A 16,517-nucleotide genomic window follows, 5' to 3' on the forward strand; every position below is an offset into this window, starting at 1 on the left:
GTCCGTCACAATGGATGTAGTGAAAGGCAGATCAGATGTGCCCATTCTGTTAATAAGCAACTGTGCACCAGATGAGTGATGGTAATACCACGTCGGCATCAAGGTCTACGGCATTTCTTCCTTGTGCAGGGAGTGTCTCTAACAGGATTGGTTGTATTTTTCAGAAATATGATGTGAAATGTGTTTTCCAACCTCCATCTAAGATTAGTATCCTTTTAAGTGCTGTTAAGGGTGCTCTTGGTTTATGTAAGACCTGTTTCTGTTGTATTCCTTGCAGTTGCGTCATGTCATGTATTGGTCAGACTATCAGGACAGTGTACTGAGCAGAAGCATCACACCCTTGCAACAGCCATGCACATCAGCTACTGCAGAACATTGTCTTGGCACCAGTTATCTGTGATGTGTCCATTTCACAGGTGGCTCTCCCTTTGATGCAAAACATACACTATCAAAGGGAGAGCCACCAGTGAAACAACACGTCATATATCAGCAGTTACATTAACACTGTTCAGCCTCTTAAATTGGCAAGACTACCTCCCGGTTATCGGTTAGGATGAATGGACATAGGCAGAGGGTGTATCTTGGCAACACACAATATCCTGTTGCAGAGCATGCTCTACAACATGACAGTCGTGTCCTTGGTGCCTGTTTCACCACACGTGCCATCTGGATTCTTCCACAGACTTTTCTGGACTCCACAGAGGGGAACAAACACCACATTATTTCCTTGCTACTCGCCACCCACCTGGCCTTAATTTACTTTAATTCCTTCCGTCTCAGCATTTCTTCACAGTAACTACTCGTTTTTTCAGTCCATTTTAGTTTTCTACTCCCCCCCCCCCCCCCTCGCACATCTGTTACTTTTTTTGTTTACTACATCTTTCATTTTCTGACCTGCCCTTTTTTTTTGCCATCCCCCCCTGTCGCACATCTGTTACATACAGTGCACTTGGCCTTTTAATGTTATTAACTTGTGCACAGTGTTTTAGTAGTAATTTCTGTCCCACATTCAAATCTCGTCCGGTGCAGTCTTTCCTTCTCATCCCATCTGGTAAGTCTCCCCTGACTTGGGGTTCTGGGAGACTTTTCCAAGCTGTACCCCTTTTCCTAAACCTCTCCAACCCTTTTCCTTCACCACTCTTCCTCTTCAAGTTATCTGCTGGAAGGAGGAGCTACTGGCTCTGAAAGCTTGCATAAGTTAAACCTTTTTATGTGTATGTTCCCCTGCTGCCGCTTGGTGAGTAGATTCTTTTATCTATCCAATCACATTCATTTTTCTATTGAAGATCACGTAGGCTCAGTCCCAGATAAAGCTAGTGGCAGGCTTTGGTTCATTAGCAGGTTGTTGTGAAGTGCAGTCAGTTTGTCTATTGCTCAAGTGTGGGATCCATACCAGATAGGACTAACATGGGTTATCAAATATATACAAAGGAGAACAGCATGATTTGTGACAAGTTTTTATGAGCTGTGGTAGTTTGTCACAGAAATGCTGAAAGATCTGAATCTGAACTGACAGATGCTTGAAGACAGACACCAATAATTCCACAAAAGCCCGTTTACAAAGTTACAAGAACCACAGTGAGTAGAAATATACTGCAGCTCTGTACTTACCATTCTCATAGGGACTGCAAAGATGAAATTAGACTAATTGCAGGGCACTTAAAGGCATTTAAATAGTCATTTTTCCTGAATCTCATATGCAAAAGCTATGAGAAGAGATCCTATGGGAGATATTAATAAGGGCATAATATGCTGAAATGAGGTTTTTGATTAGTTTACGTAGGTGCAAAGTTCCAAAAATGTTGTTGTTGTTGTTGTTGTTATTGTTGTCTTCAGTCTAGAGAATGGTTTGATGCAGCTCTCCATGCTACTCTATCTTGTGCAAGCTTTTTCATCTCCAAGCAACTACTGCAACCTACATCCTTCTGAATCTGCTTAGTGTAGTCATGTCTTGGTCTCCCTCTATGATTTTTACCCTCCTCACTGCCCTCCAATACTAAAATGGTGATCCCTTGATGCCTCAGAACATTTTCTACCAACTGATCCCTTCTTCTAGTCAAGTTGTGCCACAAATTCCTCTTCTCCCCCCCCCCCCCCCCTGCCCAAATTATATTCAGTACCTCCTCATAAGTTACATGGTCTACCCATCTTATCTTCAGCATTCTTCTGTAGCACCACACATCGAAAGCTGCCTCTCTCTTCTTGTCTAAACTAGTTACTGTGAATGTTTCACTTCCATAAATGGCTACACTCCACACAAATATTTCCAGAAACGACTTCCTGACACTTTAAATCTATACTCGATGTTAACAAATTTCTCTTCTTCAGAAACACTTTTCCTGCCATTGCCAGTCTGCATTTTATATTCCCTTTACTTAGACCATCAGTTATTTTGCTCCCCAAATAGCAAAACTCATTTACTACTTTGAGTGTCTCATTTCCTAATCTCATTCTCTCAGCATCACCTGATTAAATTCTACTACATTCCATTATCCACATTTTGCTTTTGTTGATGTTCATATTATATCATCCTTTCAAGACACTGTCCATTCCGTTAACCTGCTCTCCCAGGCCCTTTGCTGCCTCTGACAGAATCACAATGTCATTGGCAAACCTCAAAGTTTTTCACAAGATCGTTTGCGTGGCCATCCTCCACAGCAAGCATAGAAATCCTTGTTTTGTAAATAAAACTGCCTTTTCCTGCTGCCACTTAATTTATTTATCCCAGAAGCGTTTCTCCTTTTTCTTGTTCTAAGGCATCATCAGTGGGATCTATAACGATACAGTTTTGTTGTTTTTAGATTATTAAACAGTTAAACTTCACAATTTTTATGTAAAAAATCAATTAATTAAGATTTGCTGATATGTGTTTCCTCTCATCTGGTCCAGAGGTCGCACCACCACTTTATTACTGGCATATAAGCACAATTTTGCATTCTGGCCTCCTTCATACAGTTCACCATGTTTCTTCTTCTATTTTGTGGTGTATTATTCTCCACTGTTCTCGATTGTTATATCAAGTGGCAAAAAACAATAGTACACCACAAAAAAGTAGAAACCTGGTGAACAGTGTGAAGAAGGTCAGAACGCAAAGTTGTGCTTATATGTCAGTAATAAAGTGGTAGTGCAATGTCCAGATCAGATGAGAAGAAATGCAGATCAGCAAATCGTAAGTAACTGATTTTTTACATTAAAAAAATTGTGGAGTTGAACTGTTTAATAATCTAAAAACAACAAAACTGTATCGTTATAGATCCCATTGATCATGCCCTTAGAACAAGAAAAAGGAGAAACACATCTGGGATGAATAAATTAAGTGGCAGCAGGAAAAGGCAATTTTATTTACAAAACAAGTATGTCAAAGTTTTTATTTCCTCTTCATGGATTTTAATTACTACTTCAAGTTTTTCTTTTGTTTCCTTTGCTGCTTGTTCAATGTACAGATTGAATAACGTTGGGGATGGGCTACAAATCGTGTCTTACTTCCTTCCCAACCTCTGCTTCCGTATCATGCCCCTTGGCTCTTATAACTGCCATCTGGTTTCTATACAAACTGTAAATAGCCTTTTGATCCCTGTACTTTACCCCTGCCACCTTCAGACTTTGAAAGAGAGTATTCCAGTCAACGTTGTCAAAAGCTTTCTCTAGTCTACAAATGCTAGAAACATATTTTCGCTTTCCTTAATCTATCTTCTAAGGTAAGTCATAGGGTCAGTATTGCCTCATTTGTTCAAACATGTCTACGGATTTCGAACTAATCTCCCCCAAGGTTGGCTTCTACCAGTTTTTCCATTTGTCAGTAAAAAATTCGTGTAAGTATTTTGTAACTATGATTTATGCAGCTGATAGTTTGGTAATTTCCACACCTGTCAACACCTGCTCTCTTTGGGACTGGAATTATTATATTTTTCTTGAAGTCTAAAGGTATTTTGCCTGTCTTATACATCTTGCTCACCAGATGGTAGAGTTTTGTTGGGGCTGACTCACCCAAGGCTGTCATATATATATTATTGTGGTAGGCAAGGGCTTCGTATCTATCTTGGCTGCAATAATGCGTTCACTATGTAGTTTGTAGTATCTTAGCTGCACTCCTGTTTTTTTTTATTCATTATTAAACCTACTCCTGCATTACTGTTATTTGATTTTGTATTTATAACTTACATTCACCTGACCAGAAGTCTTGTTCCTCCTTCCATCGAACTTCACTAATTCCCACTATATCTAATTTTAACCTATCCATTTCCCTTTTTAAAGTTTCTAACCTGCCTACCCAATTAAGTGATCTGAAATTCCACACTCTGATCTGTAGAACGCCAGTTTTGTTTCTCCTGATAACAACATCCTCCTGAGTAGTCCCCACTCGGAGATCCGAATGGGGAACTATTTTACCTCCGGAATAGTTTACCCGAGGGAACAACTATCATCATTTAACCTTACAGTAAAGTTGCATGTTCTTGGGAAGAATTATGACTGTAGATTTTCCCTTGCTTTCAGCCGTTAGCAGTACCAGCACAGCAAGGCCACTTTGGTTTATCTTACAAGGCTAGATCAGTCAATCATCCAGTCTGATGTCCCATGCAACTACTGAAAAAGCTGCTGCCCCTCTTCAGGAACCACTCATTTGTCTTGCCTCTCAACAGATATCCCTCCATTGTGGTTGCACCTATGGTACTGCTACCTGTATCGTTGAGGCATGCAAGCCTCCCCACCAATGACAAGGTCCATGGTTCATGGGCAGAGGGCGTAATATGTTGAAATGAGGGTTTTGATTAGTTTATGTAAGTGCAAAGTTCCTCAGTGAATAATCATTATTTGGTTTTTGTTCTACTTTCCAATTGAAATCTACTATTATCATTTAGCAGTGGAATGTAGTTGAATTAAACCAGGTGATGCTGAGGGAATTAGATTAGAAAATGAGACACTTAAAGTAGTGGATGATTTTTGATATTTTGGCAGCAAAATAACTGGTGATGGTTGAAGTAGAGAGGATATAAAATGTAGACTGGCAATGGCAAGAAAAAGTTTCTGAAGAAGAGAAATTTGTTAACATCGAGTATCGATTTAAGTCTCAGGAAGTCGTTTCTCAAAGTATTTGTACGGGGTGTAGTGATGTTTGGAAGTGAAACATGGATGATAAACGGTTCAGACAAGAAGAGAATGTGGTGCTGCAGAAGAATACTGAGTATTAGATGGGTTGATGACATAACTAATGAGGAGGTACTCAATAGAATTGATGAGAGAAGAAATTTGTGGCACAACTTGACTAGAAGAAGGGATTGGTTGATAGCACACATACTGAGCCCTCAAGGGATCGTGAATGTAATATTGCAGGGAAGTGTGGGAGGTGAAAATTGTAAAAGGGAACCAAGAGATGAACACAGTAAGCAGATTCAAAAGAATGTAGGTTGCAGTAGTTGCTCTGAGATGAAGAATCTTGCGCAGTGTAGAGTAGCCTGGTGAGCTGCAGCAGACCAGTTTTTGGACTGAAGACAACAACAACAACAATAACAAATACAACAGCAGTGGAATTTACAGTAATTTATTTGGCAACTGTTGGTCGATATATTCCAATTTCTCAGCATAATGAGAGCATGTTGATGCATAGACAATAGAAGTTTTCAAAGAATATATGTAGTGTGTGTTAAAAGAGAGTATTCATAAAAAAAATGTGAATAAAACAGTGTAAATGTTACATTCTTTATATTTGTTTTCTCTTAAAACTAAGCAAGTGAGGTAATAATGAAAGAAAAAATCATTCCTATTGAAATTATGTGAGTTTTTCTTTCTGTCTTTGTAACAGAAGGTAATAAATCGTCATGAGAACAGACGCAGTAATGCAATTTGTAGCAAATGACGAAACAATTTGCTGTGTAAAGTGACATAAAAAATTGCTTTCCTTTTTTCTTGACAGATCCTTCACAACCACATAGCAACGGTGGAGAAACTGCCACTTACAACAACTGGGTCACCATTGCAGATAAGATGTAAAACTTTCCTGTCAGTAACATTTGTTGTGCCCAAGGAAAGAGACTGTCATGAAATTTACTGCACATTACAGAAACTCTCATTGCCTGGTGAGTTGCAACAATGTTACAAAATATCTCTCCTGTGCTATTATTAATAATGGATGCATAATATAGGTGAAAATTAGGTACATGGTTGACATAAATGGTAATGGTGAATGGGTAGTTGTCAGTTCTTTCTTTGGTCTTTCATACTTATGTATTTCAGACAACCATGAATGGAAACTAATAACATGTTGTGTATGTTGATGGTGGATGACAAGCTGAGTTATCCTAGAAATTGTATAAAGCATAATATATGTTGCATGTGGTAAAGTAAGTACTAGTCAGTATAATTATCCATCTTGAGTGCTATTTTCTAATTTTACTTTTTAAGAATTAACAACTGAACATGTTTCGGTGGCAGCTACAATCAGAATAACATTTAAAGTCTCAATATGCTGTATTTCATTGATTTACGTGTACACTTGTAAATATGATGATGATTATTGCTATTGCCAAATGTGTAAGATGTATATTTAATAAAATAAATGTAAAAATAGCGCTCAAGATGGACCATTATATTGACAAGTGATAATGATGATCATAGACTTGTACAGTGATTTTATATCATTTACAGCAAAAGTATTCTATTATATGAAATTAATATAATGTATTGAAATGAAATGAAGAAGGGATTGATGGAGAAGAAATGATGTAAAGACATGTGAAATGGTATTGGTGAAAAATCATTTAGAAAAATTGGCATTTTAATAAGCTTAACAGTGACAACTGAAAATTTGTGCCAGACCATGCCTCAAACCATATTTTCCTGCTCACAAAAAGCAGTAAATCAGGATTCAGATCCTTTTTTGGGACAGATTTTCACTTGTAGTTTATAGGTTTATGCTCTACAAGTTAGGATTGTTTGAGGAGCAAAAATGATTTTTTCAGTATCTTTTCTGTTATGTTCTTCTGTATGGCTACACTTTTGAACATAAAACAGAACTAACTGGTTTTGCAGATAATACAATTACCATTGTTAAAAAAAACCACTGGGAAGTATTAACAGAGGAAATCACAAATGACAATTTCATGGAGGTTGTTATCTGGCTATATGTAAATGCCACACATTTCGTAGTTGTGATTTTTAGAGTGGAGATGGAGAAATGCATTCAGTTAAACTTTCAAGAATGTTTCTGTATCATCATATTCAGCTACCTTTTCTATAAAGACAGTTGTCAGTTTCTAGAAGATAGTAAGTCTATGTGTTTGGCCAATTTTCTTTTCTAGATATGATAATGTGTAGGCTGATTATTGATTTAAACAGGCAAGTAAGTTGAAATTATGTGTGCAAGTTCAAACACCAATGCAATGTCTTTTAGGCCTATCTATTTATACTGTGGAGAATATTAACTAAAACTCACAGACACTTATTAGCTGAGCAGTTTTTAAACTGTTGTTGATTCTGATAATGTGTGTCATAAATATGTCTTAACTGTTCAACAATTGACACGTTTCACAGAGCAGTGTTCCTTATGAAAGTGAGTTATAGAACATGGAACCAACTAGATAACTTACTCTCTTCTTTTTCAGTTCACATTGAAGACCTGTACTGCTTTCACTATACATCCAGTACAGAAGACATTCCAAAACAAGCAGGATGGAACTTTTTTGACTTACAGTCAGAGTATCAACGCATGAGGGTGCCTAATGACCAGTGGAGTCTAACGTTGCTCAACAAAGACTATGAGGTTTGCAGAGGCTGCTCAATTTTGAATTATCTGAGGACATTATATATCAAGTGCAGGTGTTTGTTACAGATAATTACCTCATGAAGAAATAAGCAAATGTCAATTCACAAACTGACACCCATATGAGTAAAATTGTACCGAAGGTGCTGCACGTCAAAAAGGGCACTGTGTAAGCTTAAGTATTTGACTTCCTGGCTATAATTTTTGTTCCTTGGTGGTGGGTGATGTTCTTTAGAAAAAAGCTGAACATCTTGCTGAAAGCATGCAATAAACAAGCATGGAATTTTATAGATAAAGATAAATAAAAAGGTAATAAAGAGAATAAAAATAGACAGGAAGAGTGATAGGTTAACTGAGTAAAAAGATTGTCATAGTCTATTTTAATTATTAATTTAATTATAGAGAAAAGATTCAAATGTGTTATGTTGAGCAGAAAGAGTATGTATTGCTCTTTGAAGTCAGTTGGCATATGTGAAGACACGGTATCCAAGATTACTGTTTGGTTCACTCTTTCTTACAGCGAGTGATCTGCTAGTACCCTGTTGAAATGTCAGAGCCAGTTATCCAGATTTGTTACTGACCTAGAAACATAGTGACATTCCAAGTATGGTCACGCAGTGGCTGGACGCAAGACTCCTATTGCAGAGTACAATGGTTCAAACCCAGTGAAGCCATCCAGATTAAGTTTTCTATGATTTTCCTAAATGACTTAAGGTGAATGCTGGAAGGTTCCTTTTGAAGGAACTTGATCGATTTCCTTTCCCTTAATTTTCTAATGTGAGGATGGGTTGTGTCTCTAACAACTTGTTGCCGTCAGGACATTAAACCTTAATATTTCTGCTTCCCTTCCTCCATAGTAACATGTTGTTATAAGTTGTGTTTTATGAGATATGTGATGTACATCCTTTAAAAGTCTTTCTCACCTTTGAAATATTAGTTGTGGTAATAAAGAAACAATTTTCAGCTTGTAATTTCTTAGACCATTCTGGCAATTTTGTGACATTTTGTTGAATCGGATGTATTGCCAGTGGTCTGCATTTTTCTAACACAATATTTCAACGTTTTACCTCGGCGTCTTCATCAGTTGCTTCCTGTAACTGAATGACCGTGTCAGTTGGTCCCCAGATGTTCCGTCTTCTGTTTGCATCTGCTTCTGCTGTTTTCTCCGGTGGCGGACTTTTAGTGGCATTCCCTTCTAGGTCTGCGCCCGCCAGGCACGTTCGTAGGCTGCACGTTGACAGGCTGCATTTTTGCTATTGGTGACCGTTCCGCCCTTCTCCAGCGTGATCGTGTCAGTTGATCGGCAGGTGTTCCATCTTCCGTCTGCGCCCACTTCCGCTGTTTTCCCCGGTGTCAGCTGTTTCATGGCATTCCCTTCTAGGTCCGTGACTGCCAGGCGCGTTCCTCACACTGCCGACTGTCGAATTTTCAACTTGTCACTTGGTTCTCCCACTTGCCTTTCAAATCCTATACAGATTTCCACAAGATAAGACATTTAAGTCGTATATTAACGATTGTAAAAGAGGGAAATTGGAATAAGTCTGTAATTACAGGGAGCAGATTGAAATTGAGGTGAAAGGTTTCCTTAAAATCACAGAAGCCAGACAATGATACCAATGATAAGTTTGCAGATTAATGAAATAAGAAGATACATAGTGGGAGGAAACTGCTGTTGGGGGCAGGGGGGAATTACAATAATCAGACATGGATGTATTAAAGGACTAGAAATTTGGATTCCCTCGTTTATTCGCTGCAGATGGGAATCATGAATAATAAAGATAGTAAATATACAGGGTGAATCACCTAAAACTTCCACCGGAAATATTGCGGATATCGAAAGTTTGTTGATGTGTGATTTTCACAGAATGGATTGATAGTCAAGGGCTCATATGTTAGCCAACCAACAGATCGTAATAATACTTAGAAAGTGTATTTTTTGCACCAAAATACAGTTTATAAATGGAACAATGCCTATTGATGACTACAAACTAAAAGTAGGGTAAATTGGAATGTCAGTCATGTTTGTTGAAGGATTATATTGCGAGTCATTTATGAGATATTGTATTTTGAAAAGTTCCAACACTGACACTTGTACATTACCTATGACAGCACGCATTAAAGAAAGAATAACACAAGTACATACACTAGTTGTGTGGATTGTGACCAGTAATGAGACAACTGACCATGACAGATTGTGTTCAAAATGACAACCGCCAGTGGCAATACACGGAATGATTGCTGCATACATTCTAGCATTTCAGCAGAGATGTCAAAGTCGGCTGCAGTAATACATCATTGCATATCATTGAGTGTGGTTGGTATGTCCTCGTAGACAGCATCTTTCAGCTTTCTTCACAGGAAAAAAAGTCTACAGCGGTCAAATCCAGGGAATGGGCTGACCAAGGTACAGGTCGTCTGCATCCAGTTCAACAATTTGGAAACTATTTGTGAACACATAGTGTAGTACTTTGTGCACTATTAGGTGGACAGCCATGTTGCTACCCCAGATTCTTCCTAATCTGCTGAGGAATGTCTTCTAGCATTTGTGGACAATGGCCTGTTAAGAGGCTGTGATACTTCATCATGCTCTGTGTTCCATTGAAGAAAAACAGGCCTATGAGCTGATGGTTCACTGTCCCACACTACATGTTTACACTCCATGGAGCTGACGTTCCACCTGACAAAGCCAATGGGGATTGTCCACAGGCCAATAGGGCATGTTTTGGCAGTTTACATGGCCATGATTGGTAAATTAGTCCTCATTACTAAACAAGATACATGATACATCCGGGGTATCCTGTCTTAATGCCTGTGTACAGAAGTTAACACGATTCCCATAATCGTTTCCATGCAGCTCTTGATGGAGAGAGATGCGATAGGGATGGAACCTATGTTGATGGAGAATGCATAGGACCCTTGCCTGACTCATATCAATTCCTTGTGCGATTGTCTGGGATGCTTGTATTCCCTTTTGCGTGCTTCATCGATTGCGTTTTTGTATTTTCTGCTTTCGCGAGTTAAATACAGTGTCTCATGTGTTATGCAAGGATTTCTATCAGGCCTTGTCTTTTTACCTATTTGAACCTCTGCTGCTTTGACTTTTTCATCTCTCAGGACTACCTGTTTGTCTTCTTCTGTGTTCCTTTGCCCTGCTCCAGTCATCTGTTGCCTAGTGTTCTATCTGAAACACTCAACAACCTCTGGTTCTTTCAGCTTATCCAGGTTCCAACTCTTAATTTTCTAATTTCTTGCAATGTTTTCAGTTTTAATCTAGAGTTCATAACCAATAAGTTGTGGTCAGAATCCACATTTGTGCCTAGAAATATCGCACAATTTTAAATCTGATTTCAAAATCTGCCTTACTATTGTACAATTAATATGAAACCTGGCATCCAGGTCTCTTCACACGTAAACTGTTCTCATTTCTTTCCCCCAGTCCATATTCTTTCACTACTTTTCCTTCTCGTCCTTTTCCTATTATGAAACTCCAGTCCCCTCATCACTATTAAATTTTCATCCCTCTGAACTATCTGAATAATTTCTTTTATCTCATCCTACTTTTTTCCCAATCTCTTCTTCATCTGCAGAGTTAGTTGACATATAAACTTATACAACTGTGGCGGATGTGGGCTTCGTGTCTGTCTTGGCTATAATAATGCTTTCACTGTGCTGTTCATAGTGACTTACCTGCATTCCTGTTTTCTTATTTGTTATTAAACCCATTTCTGCATTACCCCTATCTGATTTTGTATTTATAACACTCTACTCGCATAACTAGAAGTCCTGTTCCTCATGCCACCAAACTTACTTAATTCCCACTATATTTAACATTAACCTATCCATTTCCCTTTTCAAGTCTTATAACTTACATGCCTGATTAAGGGATCCAGTATTTGATGCTTCGATCCATAGAATGCCAGTTTTGTTTCTCTGGATGACAACGTTGTCCTGAATATGCTCTGCACAGTGATCTGAATGTAACATTTATTGCTCATTTATTCAAAGCAGTATTCTAATGCAGTGCTGATACCAACTAAAATGAAGTATCCCTATTGACCTGTGCATTTTTCTCAGTTTTATTCTGGTGGATGCATTGCCTGTGTGTGTTATCTTTATCAGCAACAGCATTTTCTTGCACCGAAATTGGGAACATGAGGGTACAACCTAATATGTATTCAGATAAATGCCCATTTAGATCAGCATGGTAATTGAAGAAGAACTGCAATGTTCAGCTTGAATAATAAATTTATCCCTACAAAAATTCAGTGACAACAAATCTATTATTCACTCATCTATTTATTTATTCATTACTAATTGTACACTTTGGCACACCCAACTCTCGGTTATATCCTCGGAGAGACTTCACATAGTAGCAGAGTTATTGTGCCTACACCTATAGATGCCTACGAGTAACCTCCTCACCCACTATCTTGAAAGAATCCCACCTATTAAACAACTTCTAATAACTGGATGAATAGTCTGGATAATTATAGTCTCTAGGCACTAAAATGTAATTTATGCATGGTGATTCTGGGATGGTATTACAAACTATAAGGAATGGTGGAGAATGTTAAATGTAGCAAATTGAAAAAGGGAACCTGATCTGAAAACAAAAGAGTGGAAAGTTATAAGGGAAAATTGTTCTGATGCCTCAGATAGTGGAATACATGCACCGATACCATAGTTGCTAAAGTTATAGGGTAGGCAACTCCAACAGGCACGTAGGGGTAGAGACTGGGATAACAACTCAACTAATCCAATGCAGATGGCATACTGTGTACTGACATGAGCAACTGTGGTATACAACGTCTGTACTGTAGTAGACTGCAACCTGTGTTCAGAAGTTGAAGGATTAACTGTGATCAGCCCTGACTAAATGGAGATGTACCTGGTGACAGACCTTGCAGACATGATTTTCGTAAATGGGCAAGCAAATGGAAGCAGCAGAAAGGTGGAAAGGTTGCACAGGAATAAATATATGTGTAGAATACATCTGACTCACACCAAGTTTTTAAGACTGTTCCATCAATTAAGTGAAATCGTGCAGTTGGTACCATAGTACGATGACAGAGAATGGTGACAAACTACACGTACTCTTAATTTAGAAGATACAGTGCTAGCTCGAATAGATGAGGCACCTGCAATCAACACTCATTCAGTTGTGCATGAAAGGAATGTTTTGCAGAGTACTGTGTGGCAAGTATAATAGGAAATGCAGCTACACCCCCTACTGTCCACAGAAAGTGCATGCTTTGATTGCTTCTGACTTTGGACCTCAGTATCAGTCATTGTGTTGGCGGAGATAGTCATTGAGTATATACTAGGCCTATTTCTTCTTCCTCCCCACTTAAATGCAATAGTGTACACAATGTATATCAGAGATGTACTACTCAAGTTCCTGGAAAATATCCCTCTTGTCATTCATCAACAGATGTGGTTCCAACATGATGGAACCTCACCTCACTTTGAACAGAGGGTTTGTGAACAACTACATCACACATTCTGTGAAAAGTGGATAAGCGGAGGTGGTCCTGTTTCTTGGCCGACACATTCACCTGATCTAACCTCCCTTGTTTTTTTCTTGTGGGGTCCTGTGAAAAATCTGTCGAGGCTGGAGAGAATTCCTAGCAAGAATCCTTGCTGTCGCTGACACTGTTCAAACAATATCAATGTAGCAGTTTGTGAGACTTGTGCTGGTAAATGGGATTCATTGTTACTGTACCATAGACTTAGAATTTTCGGTCTCTCTGACATCACCATTATTAGTCCCTCACGAAGGGAAATTATCAGGGGGTATTGGAGAGTATTCAGTGGGAATTCTGTACATCATATTCAGGGTTTCGTAGTTGGGATCTTAGTTTAGTGCTGTGCAAAGCTAAGGTTGAACTTGAGTAGATTTTCACTTACACCTTTCAACTTGGGCGTTTCTGGGCTATGTTGCCTTACCTCAAATTGATAAGTTTGCCACTCTCCATCATCTCTGACAGTTTTTAATAACATCACAGAATTACCCTATATAGTCCAGACAAGTTAATGACAGGAGGTGAGCTACAAGGGACAGTGAAGTGCCTAGACATGCTCTTCAAAAATAGAACAACCTTATGCTCCAACAATTTGTTTATTTTGTGCTATCTAACTAACATTTACATGAGTAATCAGAAGTAATCAACAGATGACAGTTACATACATAGATTAAGACCAGAAACCAACTTTAATTGAGGCTGATTATCCATCATACTATCAACAAGAATTTGTGACCATTGATCTCTGTTTAAGGATAAGCATAGTTAAATATTACAACTTTACTTTATCATTTGTAGTTATTATGAATATGTTTACATAAACCCAAGGAGAACTTGTTAGCAAAACTGTTGCACCATGTGAGAATGAAATGTTGTGTACCACAAAGGGTATGTTGCAAATTAAAAAAGCAAGAAGTACAAGGGAACATAATAATTCCTATTACATGTAATGGAGAATTAATGGTTCTTGGAGAGTTTGTGTTTCAAGAATAAGGAATGCAAATTGGGGTTTAATGCCTGGTCAACAAAGGTGTTATTAGACAAGGAGCACACGCTCAGGTTGTGGAATGGTAGAGAGCTAAACTGACATTGTCCCAGTATTTTATCTTACGTGAATTGTGGAAAGCAGGAGAAATTGAAACCTAGGTGGCTTGACAGGGATTTGAACAGTTGTTTTCCCAAATGTGAGTCCAGCATCTCACCATTATGCCATCTTGCTCAGTGGTTTGTTTTTATCATGACAGCTGTTTGGTGGTGATGAACTGCCACTGCAGTTGAGATGCGCCATGTATTATAGAATTTATGCATTGTGTGTATAGTGCACTCTACTGCTGTAGAAGGTGTAATGTTCACACTTATTTATCACTGATGTATTATGGACTTCCGCACCATGAGATTCTTTGCCATTAATATAAAAGGATGTAGCACTTCACTAAAAATGAGAACAATATGTCCACCAAGTATATAAGAAATGACTCCAATGAACATAGAACACAAACCTTACTTACTATAATAATTTGTATCTCATTCATGTAAATACTGCACCAGGCATGTAATCTGACAACTATAGGTATGTGAATGTATCAGCCAAAGATAATATCTGTACTGCAAGACACACATTTTTATCCAATTTCTATCATCAGATGTTACACCATTTAATTACAAATTTGAAAAATTTCTAAATACTTTTGGATTTCTGAGATAAGAGTCTGCAGCTTGTGGTCTAGTGGCTAACGTTGCTGCCTCTGGATCACGGGGTCCAGGGTTTGATTCCCAGCCGGTTTGGAGATTTTCTCTGCTTGGGGACTGTGTTTGTGTTGTCCTCATCGTTTCATTATCATCATTATTTGTGACAGTGGCTAGACTGGACTGTGTAACAATTGGGACTTTGTAAGGGCGCTGATGACTGTACAGTTGAGCACCCCACAAACCAAAAATCATCTGAGATAAGGAGGAGAAGGATATCTATTTATTTCAGTGTGTGAAAGACCTATATTGTATTAAACTAATGGTACTGTAGAATGGGATGATAAGGGGCCCTTGTTGTGGTCTTTAACTAATAATCACACATATGGAACAAAATTTGACTTAATGTTCGATGCATATGATGTCCATCACTATAAAATACTTATTTATGTAGTTGTATAATTTTTGGTTCAAATGAAACCACAGAAATTTTTATAAATAGTATTTTCCACCTCATTTTAACTTACCACGTTACTTTATACACTATCCAAATAAATCACTTAGCACAATGACAAGGGACGCCAGAGAAGCTTTAAAATAAATTGTACATACAAGAAGCTGAATAAAGTTTATTTTTAACCTATCAATACCTCATGATGAGGCAGTTAAACAGCAATTGACAAAATTAACAGAAAACTGAAAAATAGTTAAAGGCTCTGTGGGTATTTGCACACTACACTAGGCGGAGAGTAGAATGAATCCACACGTGACTGAATGCACTTTTATTACATCTCACTCAGAACAGAATTACAGGAAGCACATGCAAATAAGCAATATGGGTACTGACTAAGTTAGAGTCAAGGAAGCTAGCTCAGAGAATGGGTGGCTATTCATGATGTGGCTGTTGATAGTCATCAGAGCCCCCACCACTTGGTATTGTGTAGCTTGGGAGGGGGAGACGAGAAGTGTAGTGGTTGTCAATAGTCATCACTGAGCCTTCGACCCCTTGACATTGTGGAGCATGGGAAGGAGGGGGGCGGGGGAAGGGGGGGGGGAAGACATGAAGTGTAGATGCATTGGACAAGACTGCAGTTGATCAGTAGTTAGTTCAGTACAGTGACATGACCAATCATGTCGTGACTGGCTCTGAAATGAAATGAAATGATCGTATGGCATTGTTGGCCGGGAGGCCCCATGAGGGGAAGTTCAGCCACCGTTTTGCAAGTCCTTTTTAGTTGACGCCACTTCGGCGACTTGCGAGTCAATGATGATGAAATGATGATGAAGAACACACAACACCCAGTCATCACGAGGCAGAGAAAATCCCTGACCCCGCCGGGAATCGAACCCGGGACCTCGTGCGTAATTAGTAATGAATAAATAAATAGATGAGTAATGAATAAATAAATAGATGAGTGAATAATAGATTTGTTGTCACTGAATTTTTGTAGGGATAAATTTATTATTCAAGCTGAACATTGCAGTTCTTCTTCAATTACCATGCTGATCTAAATGGGCATTTATCTGAATACATATTAGGTTGTACCCTCATG

General features: G+C 38.5%; 1 protein-coding gene across 1 annotated transcript in view; it reads left to right on the forward strand.

The window, feature by feature from the left end:
* Nucleotides 1-16,517, forward strand: part of LOC124622641 (myotubularin-related protein 6) — a 442,887-nt gene that overhangs the window by 273,392 nt on the left and 152,978 nt on the right. Inside the window, exons 3-4 of the mRNA XM_047148418.1 lie at nucleotides 5,912-6,074; nucleotides 7,599-7,756. Coding sequence (XP_047004374.1) covers nucleotides 5,912-6,074; nucleotides 7,599-7,756 — 321 coding nt within the window. The remainder of the gene's footprint in view (nucleotides 1-5,911; nucleotides 6,075-7,598; nucleotides 7,757-16,517) is intronic.

The sequence above is a fragment of the Schistocerca americana genome, chromosome 7, assembly GCF_021461395.2.
Source record: "Schistocerca americana isolate TAMUIC-IGC-003095 chromosome 7, iqSchAmer2.1, whole genome shotgun sequence".
Taxonomy (NCBI): domain Eukaryota; kingdom Metazoa; phylum Arthropoda; class Insecta; order Orthoptera; family Acrididae; genus Schistocerca; species Schistocerca americana.